Genomic DNA, 13,575 nt, shown 5'->3' with positions numbered 1-13,575 from the left:
TGTCAGTGTTTGTTTGAAGATAGATGGGTGTGTAGGAGGCAAAGGAGAGGCAAAGAGTGAATACGTGGAGGCAAAAGGAAATAAATGTAGGGACGTTTTTCTTCAAGAGTTGGGAGATGATTGCAGCATTAGAGAAAATAAGGCACTCTTCTTCTGAGATCAGAGTGACTGAATCTGGCAGACTCGCATCCAACTCAAAGACCTTGCCTATTGGGACCATGAGTTGTATTCTCAAGAAGCTACGCTATCAATTTTCTCCACAAGCCATTACCTAAATTATTTTTATATCATGTTTCATCAACAATAGAGGAATATTGGTCTGGGGAGATCCCAGGTAAGGGCAAAAAGATATCAAGAAAAGGCAAGAAATTGAGGTAGGATAGCAAGAGGCAGTCTTCTAGGGCATCATCTCTCGTGTGGACCTGAGGATGTTAATGGATGCAGCGGGAGGAGGGGTGAATCAAAGCCCCTAACTGGCAGTACCGCTGAAGGCCTCGTCTTCAATGGAAAGTCAAGGTGGGGGCTCAGAAACCTAACACACACACCCTGACACCACCAAGTTTTCTAATTCGATATTTCCTGAGAAACCAGTAAGTGTCCTCACTGTGCATAAACATCAGGCTGTCAACTTATAGTGGTTTAACAGTGCCAATGCACGGTCATTTCTGGTGGAAAGATACACGTTTGTATACATGGCTCCACAGCAGAAGGCAGGGCTAGATCCTAGATCGTGGAGCTCCTTCCAAGGTCTCAAGAAACTCCTTTATTCTATTCATAAGCTGAGAGGAGACAAAGCAGATGAAATATATTGCATTTCATTGACTCTAAAACACGATCTATTGTAAGACACTGAACAATTTTATGTACCATTAGAAAGAAAGGAGACTTCTAATTAGACTAAAAGACTTTAATTAACATGCTATTAATTGGAAAACACAATTGCTTTCCAATATGTTAAAATATGAAAGAATGTGCATCTTAGCATCTACTGAAATATCAAGATGCTTCCGCTTAACCGCTGACTTTACAGCAATTAGACAAAAAATATTATAGAATTCCTCTAGCTCTTCCCTCAGTGATTTGGAGATAGGGAATTCAGTTTCCTCTGCTCTCCAGCCTCTGCCCCCCCTCAGAGGAAGATTGAAACCTGATTTACCCAGTGCTGAGGTCCTAAATTCTAACTAGGTGTGGCAGCTAAGTAGCTAAGGCAAACAAAAGTTAGGATATTTAATGATTTTTTAAAATCTTTGTGTAGTGTTTTCCATCACAACCGTAGCAGAGCAATGCTTAGGGTACTCTAAGTAATAATAATTGCTGCCATTTATTAAGTGCGGGTTGCTGCGCTAATTACTGTAGGTTAGGTACATGTTAGGTGTGCAGAAAAGTCCAGTGGAGTCGAAGCTCCATGATGGCAGAAAGGTGGTGTTTGCAGACCCTTATATAATCTTTAGCGTATAATAGGTGCTCAAGGAATGTTTGTTGTCAAATGAAATATTCTATTTGAGGGCACGTACATCTAAAGATAAATAGTAAGTATTATTTTGTATTGTTACTTGAGAAGTGAAGTTTAGAGAAAAGAGTAATCCAGGGACTAGAGAAGCCTTCATCTAGCTGGGCTTAGAGGACAGTAGGTGAGCAGGAGGGCACAGAGACAAGCTGGGCTGGGCACGTTCAAGGAATAATAAGGAAGCAAATACTTCAGGTATGTCGTGCTAGGTTCCATGACAGCAGCAAGTGCCCAGTCCTCTGGGCTCGTCGAGAGGAAGTGACCAACTGCCTAGGTGAGTCCAACCAGGCCTCACACAGTAAGTGACACTCCTTGTGGAACTAGCTAGAGGCTTGTGTGATTGTACCGAATTGAGAGGAGTAAGTGAAGTAACAGAGTGGGAAATGACGTAATAAGATTTTAGAGCCTGGAAGTGACCAAAGAGGCCGAACTGCTTTGTTATACACAACGGCCCAGAGAGGTTATATAACATGTCCAAGATCACACAGGTAGGGGAGGAGGGCTGGATCCCAGGTCTTTTGACTTGGCGTCCAAGTGCTTTATTCACCACACCTGCCGCCCTCTCAAGATCTAGAAGCAGCTCCACACATGTTCCTAGAAATGGAAACCAGGGGAACAGAGTCACCATCGGGGTGCCAACAGCTCCTTTAAGCTTGTACAGCATGTATGCTGGGGTCCCAGGGAAAACCCAATTTATGTTCCCTCATATTGAGGTTTTATTTTTTTCCATGTTTCAGCTAGAAAGATAGTACTGATCGATATCCTAGGTTTAATCAGATTTTACCATCAAAATATTGGATCACACTTGGAAATAATCCTTATTTTGAGAGACTGGGTTCACCGTCTTTTTTTTTTTTTTTTTTTCGTGAAGAGGACTAGCCCTGAGCTGACATCCTATGCCAATCCTCCCCTTTTTTCTTGAGGAAGATGGGCGGTGGGCTAACATCTGTGCCCATCTTCCTCTACTTTATATGGGGTGCCGCCACAGCGTGGCTTAACAAGCGATGCGTCAGTACGCACTGGGGATCCGAACCTGCGGACCCTGGGCAGCCAAAGCAGAGCCCACGCACTTAACCGCTGCACCACCCGGTCGGCCCCAGGGTTCACCATTTTAAATAAATATAACCAAAACACTTAACACTTAAGTTCATTCTATTTTATATTATTCTTTTGTTTCATGAATTTGTGTTTTGCCTGTTTAACTGGATTCATGAATTCAAATGGAAATAACTTTAAAGACCATCTGGTTTAACCCCACTCGATTTGCTGTTCCGGCCCAGCAGACAGATGACGTGTCTTGCCTGGACTGAAGAAAGCTTGGCATTCCATCTCTTTGTACCTGTGCCTCCTCTCCTAGCACTCTGCCTGGTAGCTCGCTAGTCAATAGTCACACATTTTTGTAATTAGTACTTTGAACAGGGTTATCATTCAGATCAACTGATTTTTTTTGTACACAGTCGTAAAAGATACATAAAATGTTATGAGGGCAAGTGGAAGGAATAGAAAGTAAAGTATCTCACGGAAGCTGAAGAAAGTCTGGTTTTATAGAGTTGGATAGAAAAATAGCCAGAGGATCATGTAAATGAGCAAATTTTGAAACATCACTTGTGTTATTAGTAAAAATGGAAATATAAGGCAGGAAATGGCCGTGCTCATATCGAAAAAGACATACAACCCAGAACAGCCCTTGACATTTAATGGAAAGACTGGCGTGGGATGCTGGTTTTGAATATGCAGCGTCGTTAGCTGTGTGGTCTCAGGCAAGTCATTTCATTCCTTTGTGCCCATTTCCTCATTCGTAAAAGGAGAGCAATCCTGCCTTCCCTCAAGACACTCGGTAAATATAACGTCAGAGGTGTGTCTGTTTAGAAAATAAAGCTTTTCAGGTCAAGTTTTGTTGGCTGACTATAATAAAAATTTGCTTATTAAATAGTAATAATTTATTTCTAATTATTTTGTGAAAACTATCTTTGCCGTCTTGATTATTTCACTTCTGCTACCTAAAGATTAACTAAGAAGAACCTCACCATTTTAAGCACACCAAGGGCATACCTCTCTAGGATTTGTGTGTGTTTGGTGAGGGTTCAAAACTGGTGTTTCAGTGGATCATAGTATGAAACTCGCGATCTGGCAGCATCAGAAGCTGCAGACTCTTGGACTTGGGGTACTTGACCCATTCTTCTAACAGCCTGAAAGACGAAGTGGGAATGGGAAGCTCTGAGCTAGGTTTTCCGAGGTGGAAACTCTCCCAGCAGGGATTGTGCTGGAGGCGACCAGCCAAAACAGGCGGGGTAGTTACTGAGCAAAAGCCACAGGGAAAGTTTCTTCTGTTGCTGTTGAGATTTAGAACCTAAATGTAATAGATTCCTCCTGGTGATCCAGGAAGAGTCTGCTGTGAGCCCTGCAGAAACGCCAGGGACCACACTGCTGACAGTTTCACATTGAGCAGGATAAACTTTCTCCAGATAGAAGTAATGTAAAGGAAACGAAGTGGTGGGGGCTGGGTGGGCTGGCTGCAGCGATGTGGTAACAAGGAAAACCAGGATTATGAGTCCTCCTGTTGGGCCTGGTGAGAAGATGTGCAAATTTACAAAGATCGCTTCCTCACAGCGTTTTCTAGATAGATTGCTAAGCAGGCGGTTGTGGTTTTGTTTTCATTAGACTAGCAAATCGTTATTTCAACAGTGTTCTATTACCTATTTTCTTCAATTTAGAGGCATTAGGTCAGGAAAGAAACCTCAGATTATTGAAAAGTGGAGAAAGAATTTGAAATGGATTAACAGGGTAATTGAGAGTGAGTATTACAATATTTTCATTTTAAAGCAAATGTTCTTTTTTCCACTTTATTGTTCTTTGTCATTTAATGAGGCCCCTTTTGGTAGAAATTTCTTTAAGGTTGTTTCCAAATTTTCTTCATGCATTGATGAACATCTCTATTTGTACATCTTTGTGCACCTGTCCAGTTATTTACATAGAATAAATTCCTAAAAGTAGACTCCTGGGTTAAAATGTTTGCCTCCTCTTTTTTAAGAAGTGGAGAAAGTATTAAAGGTTTTTACTTACTGCCCTATGCCTTTGCATGCCAGGTTTCTCAGGGTACCAGGAAGGAACTGAGGTTTCATGAAGGGGGCTCTCCCCTTCCCTCAGTAAGATGATCAATGTGTAAGTCAGAAAGATCCACCAAAAGACATGACAAAATAGGGCTTTCCCTTCCTTTCACATAATTTCTGCCATAAATTATCTGGCATACTATTGAATATTTACTTTGTATGACACTACTAGATTTGGTTCTGTCTAAGGGCTTATTTACATTATACTGAGCGGGTTTTTATAGCTATAATCGTATGAACATACACACTCATACTTAAATACATAATTGTTCACAGTCTATTTTTTTTGTGTGTGTGTGAGGAAGATTGGCCCTGAGCTAACATCTGCCAGTCCTCCTCGTTTTGCTGAGGAAGACTGGCCCTGGGCTAACATCCATGCCCATCTTCCTCCACTTTATATGGGACGCCACCACAGCATGGCTTGACAAGCAGTGTGTCAGTGCCCGCCTGGGATCCGAACCGGGGGACCCCCGGCCACCGCAGTGGAGTGCGTGCACTTAACCGCTTGTGCTCCAGGGCCATCCCCCTCACAGTCTTAATCGTGGGTAAACTGTGGCTCCCCAGAGGTTAAGTTGTGCTTTAGAATTGCACTATTTGTCATTGGCTATGAGGGAGCCCCCAAAACCCGCAAGTAGAGTTCCAGGTCACAACTCCCATGATCTGCCTGGGAAAAGGACTGGAGGCAGAATAGCTATGGGTCAAGAGCACAGACTGTGGAGCCAATGTGGGCTCCAACCCCAGCTTCCACAGACTGGGCCAGTTACTGAATTTCTCTTGGTCCCTCAGTAAAATGGGGGCGGTAGAAGGGTCATTATGAGGAGTAAATAAGCTAATACTTGTAAAGTGCGTAGAACAGTGCTTGACACACATAGTAAGTGCCGTATAAATATTTGTTAAAGTAACATTTAAAGCTGAAGGGAGGGTGGGCCCCGTGGCTTAGCGGTTAAGTGTGCGCGCTCTGCTACTGGTGGCCCCGGGTTTGGATCCGGGTGCGCACCAACGCACCGCTTCTCCGGCCATGCTGAGGCGGCATCCCACATACAGCAACTAGAAGGATGTGCAGCTATGACATACAACTATCTCCTGGGGCTTTGGGGGGAAAAAAAAAGGAGGATTGGCAATAGATGTTAGCTCAGAGCCGGTCTTCCTCAGCAAAAAGAGGATTAGCATGAATGTTAGCTCAGGGCTGATCTTCCTCACAAATAAATAAATAAATAAATAAATAGATAAAACTGTTTAAAGCTGAAGGGAGCTCCACCTGATGGTGGAGGGAAGCAGCAGCGCCCCAGTTTACCAGCTAGTAAGGCCTCACAAGGTAATGGGCGATTTTAGAAGGAGTTGGCAGGGTAAAGGGTAAAAATAGTCATCTCTCAGATTGCTTAAAATTTCACCAGTAGAGATTGTCTTAGACAGCAGGACAGTTTGTCTTAAATTACTGGCAATATATTAATATATTCTTGTGAGATTGAAAAGTGTTGATTCAGCTCAAGTCCCCATTGAGCTTCTACCCCAAATCCCAGTTCCCTCCCTGAGGCAAATTCTCTGATGAGTTTGGTGTGTTCTCCTTCCAGACCTTTTTCTGTGCACTTACGTATTGTATGAATATATGGAAATATATAGGGGGTTTTCCGGGTTTTCTTTTCTTTTCTCTCTCTCTCTTTTTTTTAAACAAAAATGGCATATTCTGCAGCTTTCTTTCCCTCGGTTTCTTATAAAGTGGAAAGAAATGTTCGTGAGCTGTGAGCCGGGCTCCCAGCCCCGTGAATTACTCCGCTGTTCTTGCTGTCCTGGGAGTAGCCAGCTGAGATCTGCTGCATTCTGAGGGCTTTAGGGTGAGGTCCCTAAAGTGGGAGGTCCGGTTCTGCAAAGCCCCAGAGAAAATGAGGGCTGCGCCCGGCCGGGGAGAGGGACCGCAGAAGGAGAGGCCCCCGGGCAGACAAACGGACAAATGCTGGCCGCTTTGCAGCTTTGCCTCTTATCGTGAGAGATGGGCGGGCCTTCAGAATTCTTCCTTAAAAAGAGCATCCCAGAAAACAACGCTTAGCAGGGATAGGAAATGTAAGAGATACTCTTGGATTAAAAACTCCTGAACTAAAATTGTGACTGTTTTAGGACCAAGAAGGGAAAGCTAAGGACAGGTGTTGAGCTTGAGCAAAGCAAGCCCGCTCTTCTACATCTCAGTCCAGTGAGCAGAGGATTCCAGCTCCATCCTTTAGAGCTGACCCTGCTGTGATAGCCTGGGGGACTTGGGGCGATTCATATGTAAATATGGAAAAGCCTGGGGGAAATGCCGACCCTATTCAAAGGATTTTAGGGGTTTGTGGAGCATTCCAGAGCCCTGGGAAGATTTTACGCTGCCTGCTTACCCTTCGACCCACATGTATGCCCGCACCAGAGTTTTGGCGCTGACCTCCTGGGGTCTCTGGAGCCGGCACAAAAGCAGGTAGAACAGTCAGCCTCCTCCTCGCTGCGTTGCAGCTTGGGACCAAGCCGGGAATTCAAAGATTTTCCCCACCCAAGACAGTCAGCTTTCTGAGGCAAGGGAAGAAGTGAGTGGCTTTTCTCTTCAGCTCTACTTTAAAGTGTGGGTGTTAGAGTTGTTCTGGGAAGTTCTGGGTTAACTGCATCTCTTCCTTAGGACACTGAGAACTGAGTCTGATAATGCGCTAACCTGAAGGGGTGGGATATCTCGAGAAGGGGTGGAATGGGGACTGGGGCGGAAGGTGAGATGCAGAGGGGAGCAAAAGAAAGAAACCCACCACTAGTTGTTTTATCACAGAAACTAGATTTGTGCAGTCAGGCCCAGCTCCTTACTGCCTCCAGGGCCATCCTGCAGAGAAAGTGGGAGCTGGCTGCACGTTTTATTGCTAGGCTGGTCCTGGGCTACAACTTCCTCCATGGGCTTCCTCATCCCGTTTTTTGTTTTTTTTTTTTAATAGAAAAGTAGAATTTTATGTTATCTGAAAGGAGCATTTTCTCCTTGGTGCATTTTACCTTAACCTGGTGCCCACAGCATTTTCTGTCCCGTGATGGGAAAAGGACTGATTTGTGTTGTTACTTTAATTCCCTAAGCAACTGTGCAAAGCAGGAATTTTTATTCTCATTTTACAGATGAGGCAATTGAGGGCTTGTGGTAAAAATGGACTTTCCCGGGGGCTCCCCAGCTAAAGAGTGGAGGAGGAGCGAGAAGGGCAGCCGACGGAGGGCGGAGGCTGCCTGCTCTCACTGAGTTGTCCCAGACGCTGAAGTCTTAGATCTAACTTTTTTCTTAGACTATATTTGGAATAGTGGAAAACCAGTTTCACGTTTGGAGTAATTACAGCCAGATATTTCTAGTTGGACTTAATCTGAGTATTAATTAATATGTGTGGAGCCTGAAGGTCACCTGCATCTCAGAAACACCTAGGACTTTGTTAATCGCAGATACCTGGGCGCTACCCGGATTTGCTGACTCAGAATCTCAGGAGTGGTGCCCAGGAAACTGCAGTTTAGCGAAAATACCCAGCAGGGGTTTTTAATCACGCTACACTGTTGTGGTTTTGTTTTCTTAAGAGTTAATCGAGTTTATAAGTCCACCTGTAGAAAAAAAGGCATGCTGATAGTTTTTTTCCCTCTCTCTCTCAGTATAAATAAAAATCCAGTTGATTCTCTTAATGTAGGTTGCTGGCTTCTGATTGATGAGTGTTTGCTGGTATTTTATGCTTTTGACTATAACTGATTCCCAGGAGAGAATCGTTTCCAGGAAATTTTTAAGCTTTGAAGCAAATAAGCCCCTGATGTTTTCTAGTTGAGATTCCAGGCTAGGGAGGCAAAATGGTGCGGGATTCAGTGGACAGGCTTTGGATTTAAATACATTTAGATTCAAATTCCAGAACTACCATCTACTCACTACGTAAGCTGGGACAAGTTGGGCAGCCTCTCAAAGTCTAGGTCTTCTCGTCTACTAAATGGGAGTAATAATACTACTTCCAAGTTGGAGTGTGAATATTAAATGAGTTCAGGGCCATAATATGTAAAGTGCCTGGCACATGGTGGGAGTTCGATAAATGGTCTCCCTTTCCAGAGCTTTTTAGTCCTGAATTAAAAATGAGTTTCTCTTCTCAACTTGCCACTTATGAAACCATATATGAGACTGAGATTCTGTAGCTTTGAAATGGCAGAGAAAATTTAAAACAAGGCCATTGAAAATAAATTTTACATATGCTACAATTACTTTAGCGTCATAATTTAACACTGATGAAATAAAAGAGTTATGCTTGAAATTTTGTTGTTCATTCTACCAAAAAAAGTTCAAGAACGATACTTTTCCATTATGTCTTTTTAATTTTTATTTTGAATAATATCAAATTTCCAGAAAATTGCAGTAGTACAAAGATCCTCGTGTATATCCTTTATTCAAATTCACCAGTATTTAACATTTTGCCATGTTTTTGTTTTCATTCTCTCTCTTATTTTCTGAACTATTTGAGAGTAGGTTGCATGTATCGTGCTCCTTAGTAAGCTTCAGTGTGTATTTTGTTTGAACATGGATATTCTCATACATGACCACAATAGATTTGCCATTTCAGGAAATTTTAAATTGATTTAATCGTTTATCTAACCTGCAGTCTATATCCCAATTTCATCAGTTGTACTAGTAATGTCCTTTGGAGCAATTTTTTTCCCCAGGTCAGCATCCGGTTCAGAATCACACATTTCATGTATTTGTCATCTCTTCAGTTATCTTTAATTGAGAACTCTCCCTCAGGCTTTCTTTGTCTTCCATAACATGACATTTTGAAGAGTCCAAATCCTCAATTTAGGTTTGTCTCGTGTTTCCTCAAGATTCATTACAGATTATTCATTTTTGACTAGGAGTCTACGTAAGGGAGATTGTGTTGTTTCCAGACCTGACAGTTAATTTTGATCGCTGAGTTATGGTGTTATCTGTTTCTCTGCTATGTAGTCACTTTTCTATTTTTATCATTAATAAGTAGTTTGTAATAACTAATTCAAAACTATGCAGATATCCTGATCATCATCAGACCACACTACCAACACCAGAATCATCCATTGATTGTTTGTGGCTGACCCAACTTTTATTCTGATGGTTGCAAAATATTGATTTTCTAACTCCGTTATTTTTATTAGTTGACATTCTACTGTAAGAAAGGGCTTTCTCTTCTCCCCCATTTATTTATGTACTTATATATTATCAATATGCGCTCATGGATTCTTATTTTATTCAATAGATTATAATCCATTGCTGTGCTTATTTATTTTGATACTCAAATTGTACCAGATTTGGCCAATTGGAGCCCCTTCAAGCCACCTCTGTGCCCTTTGACATGCTCCCATCACTTTGTTGAGCGTTTCCTTACTTTCTGCCATAAGATGTTTCAGGCTCATCTGTACGTTCCCTGCCCAAAGAGCTCTGATTCCTTTTAGGGGAGAATGGTTTTTAGAAACCAAAATCTGGGTTGCACTTTTTAAACATTGAAATTCCTAAATTCTTAGAAAAGGGGCAGTGGGGAAGATTTTTGGAGACTAAAATCTGCTGTGAAAGCCTAGTTTTCTATAAGTAGTTTGAACACTTGTGTTTTTGCTTCTTAGATCTGGGTAAAAATATTCTTGTAAACATACTCAGACTTACTAGTATATTTACTCACCAAATTTGTAGTTTTTTAAAGTGGATCTTAAGGAATTTGAAATAAATAGCAGAGACTGCTTCACTGTTGAAATTTTTTCAGTTGTTTATTTTCGTATTTAATGTTCATTGTAAATGAACAAATGCCATCCCATCTTTATAAATAAGTCTAATCATATGAATCTAAGTATCAGTCAGGTAATTGTAAAAGCTAATGACAAGACAGATACTCATTTTCATTTATAGTTCATTTGTGTCTATTTATAGTTCATTTGTGTCTATCTTCTAGGACATTTGAAGTAACAAAACCTGCTTATGAGTCTTTATGTTTTGATAGGCAGAATCTAAACAATTTTTATATATTTCATTGTATGCTAATGTTAATCCACCATCACAGACTGGAACATGGTGGGCCCTAAAGTCACCCAGATTGCAGACGGATAATTACTACCTAATATTGTTTTCCCTTTACTTAGCACTATTATGTTCCCCATAATATTCTTTTTAATGTGCTGCATCAACATTTTTAACTTCCAGCTTGGTATTTCTGCTGCTGAGATCGTGGAATGGGTTTTATACCTAATTAAGTGAAAGCAATTCTGTACAAGAGCAGCACCTCTTTCAACCTCTTTCCCATGGAGGTTGTGGACACTGATTTGTCCTCATCAAACAGGCCAGCTACTCCTTTTTAGGACAAATTTTAGAGATGGTATCGCACAGATGGGAGTTCTCTCTGCAGGGATGGCTTTCTAAGCTCTTCATCTGATCATGATTAGAACTGATTTGTGGAATCAGATTTCCTGATGGTTGACAACAGTGAGACCTTTGGTTCTCAAGGAATGTATTCTTTTCATTTCAAACTGTTGAAGAGTCCTGCTTTCACACCCAGACTGCTGACCAGTTCTCTTTTCCCTTCTAGAAATGACGCTCCTCTCCTCCCAGTCTTCATCACTGGTGGCCCCTTCTGGGTCTGGGTCCACTGAAAACCCAGAGCAGAGGATGCTGGAGAAGAGAGCCAAGGTGGTAGCAGAACTTCTTCAGACAGAAAGAGACTACATTCGGGATCTGGAAATGTGTATTGAGCGGATCATGGTACCCCTGCAGCAGGCCCAGGTCAGAACCACGGGAGAAATTTACCTTTATCTTGAATGTGGTTCTCCAAGCCTGAGGCATCAGGATATGGGAGCTTTCACCACAAAGATTATTGGGTTTGAAATAAAGGCTGTGGCTGCTGCTCTCAATTCAAGGGCCCCAGCGTACGTGTGTCATCAACTTAAGCCTTCAGCATCCTGTCACTTATCAGCTCCACTGTTAACTTACCAGACTCGCTGCAGTAACTCCTAGGACATTTCCTGTTTCTGTGGCTCCTGAAAGCAGTTCCAGGGAGTCTGGATTGTCACTTTACTGGGAAGTCTGTGCAATAATATAATGAAGTCTGGGGATGATAGGTTACTGGGCTCTAGCATCTGATTGTGCAAAGTTTTCTCAGGAAACCCTTACTAACGTGTGTGTATACTTTTCTACGTGTGCGTGTAACATGGTACTTTTCTAGATGCTGGAGATAGAAAAAAAGGTTAACAGTATCTCGGGAATTTACAGTCCTTATTGCTTTGTTACTTGACCTCCTGGGCTGGACTTGGGTTTATATTCCTGGAGCAGTCACTCCTAAAAACTTCTATAGGAAGTGGGCAGTGCCATCAGATTTTAGGTACTGGGTGGGAATTTGTATCCCAGTAAATTATAGGCCAAACTGGTTCCACAGTCATTTCACTAAGGTAGTGGGGGAGCAGAGAGTAGTTGCATCAAGGGCAAAGGGTGTCACTAAAGATAATGTTGGATGTTTCTGTTCTAGAAACTTTGTGAGAATGAGTGAAGATGACCTTGAGCAATTTTTATACCATCCTTGAAGAGATATTGCTAATATAAATGATATGCATTAATTTCATTTCCATCCATCTTTATGTTTTGTTTCCCTTTCTCAGGTACCAAACATTGATTTTGAGGGTGTTTTTGGAAATATGCAGATGGTGATTAAGATCTCAAAGCAATTATTGGCCGATCTGGAAATCAGCAATGCTGTAGGTATGAGCTCCTGCCATTGTTTCAGAAACGACGTTTTTTCATGCGTAGGAGGCAGGGGGGAAGGGTCTTGCTGGTCCTGAGTTATGCTAGGAAAATGAAGTTTTAGTTACTTAGTTCAGAGGTTGTTTGGCCCCTGCCTCTCCTTTTATCTACAGCCTACTTTGAGGTGATATAGGATGTTAGCCAGAGAAGAAATTTTAGATGTTATGTAGTAGAACGTTTTTCAGACCGACGGTTGCAGCCCATTAACGTGTCATGAGATCAGTTCAATGGGTTACACCTAGTATATGTTTTTTCAATAAGATAAAATAGAAAATATCAAAATGTACTGTAAATAATAACTGCAGTTTTTGGAACTTTTATTTCAGTTCTACTCACAGTCACGCATGGTATGATGATGTTTTGGTCAATGACGGACCGCGTATACAACAGTGGTCCCATGAGATTAGTACCATATAGTCCAGGTGTGTAGTAGGCTATGCCATCTAGGTTTATGTAAGTACACTCTGTGATGTTCGCACAACAATGAAATCGTCTAAGGATGCATTTCTCAGAACGTATCCCCATTGTTAAGCAACACATGACTGTATATGTATACTGAGTCATGATTTTAAATGTATTTATTCATGCAGGTCAGTATCAAAAATGTTTGAAAAACAATCATCTATTTCTTATAAACAAGGAAACTGTGTTAGTTATTGCTGTGTAACAAATTATACCAAAAGTTAGCAGCTTAAAACAAGAAACGTGTTATGTCACAGTTTCTGTGGGTCAGAATCTGGGAGTGGCTTAGCTGGGTGATTCTGGCTCAGGGTCTCTCATGAGGTAACAGTCAAGCTGTGGTCTGGGCTGCTGTCATCTGAGGCTCAAAGATCCACTTCCAAAAGTTCACTGAGCTCATAGGCTACAGCTTCTTGCCATGTGAGCCTCTCCACAGGCTGTCCCCATGACATGGCAGCTGGCTTTCCCCAGAGTGAGTGATCCAAGAGAGAGAGAAAGCTCAAGGTGGGAACCACCTTGTCATCTGTAACCTGATCTTGGATATGACATACCATCACTTCTGCCGTATTCTATTGGTCATACAGACCAGCTCTGGTACCATGTGGGAGGGGACATCCTATCATTTTGTGATTTTGTTGGAATCATAGTCACAGGATGCTACCACTAGCATCTAGTTCTAGCCATCGCACTACACACGTGACAACATCCAGCAGAAGGAAGAAGTGACCTTGTGTTGTTTAAGAGTGAGC

The 13,575-nt window shown here is 42.0% G+C and overlaps 1 protein-coding gene across 7 annotated transcripts in view; it reads left to right on the top strand.

Moving 5' to 3' along the window:
* Window positions 1–13,575, top strand: part of DNMBP (dynamin binding protein) — a 99,606-nt gene that overhangs the window by 66,505 nt on the left and 19,526 nt on the right. For 4 of the 7 annotated variants that reach the window (XM_087432429.1, XM_087432432.1, XM_087432430.1 and 1 more), the window contains 2 exons: window positions 11,163–11,356; window positions 12,226–12,325. In XM_087432429.1, coding sequence (XP_087288555.1) covers window positions 11,163–11,356; window positions 12,226–12,325 — 294 coding nt within the window. Of the gene's footprint in view, window positions 1–4,225; window positions 4,302–6,938; window positions 7,167–11,162; window positions 11,357–12,225; window positions 12,326–13,575 lie in introns of those variants that run through there. The other 3 variants (XM_087432435.1, XM_087432434.1, XM_087432433.1) reach the window with 3 other exon arrangements.

This window comes from Ceratotherium simum, chromosome 6, assembly GCF_057802395.1.
Source record: "Ceratotherium simum simum isolate JZ-2026a chromosome 6, ASM5780239v1, whole genome shotgun sequence".
Lineage (NCBI taxonomy): Eukaryota > Metazoa > Chordata > Mammalia > Perissodactyla > Rhinocerotidae > Ceratotherium > Ceratotherium simum.
Note: the sequence above shows the minus strand (reverse complement) of the source record. Positions and strands in the feature narration are given on the sequence as shown.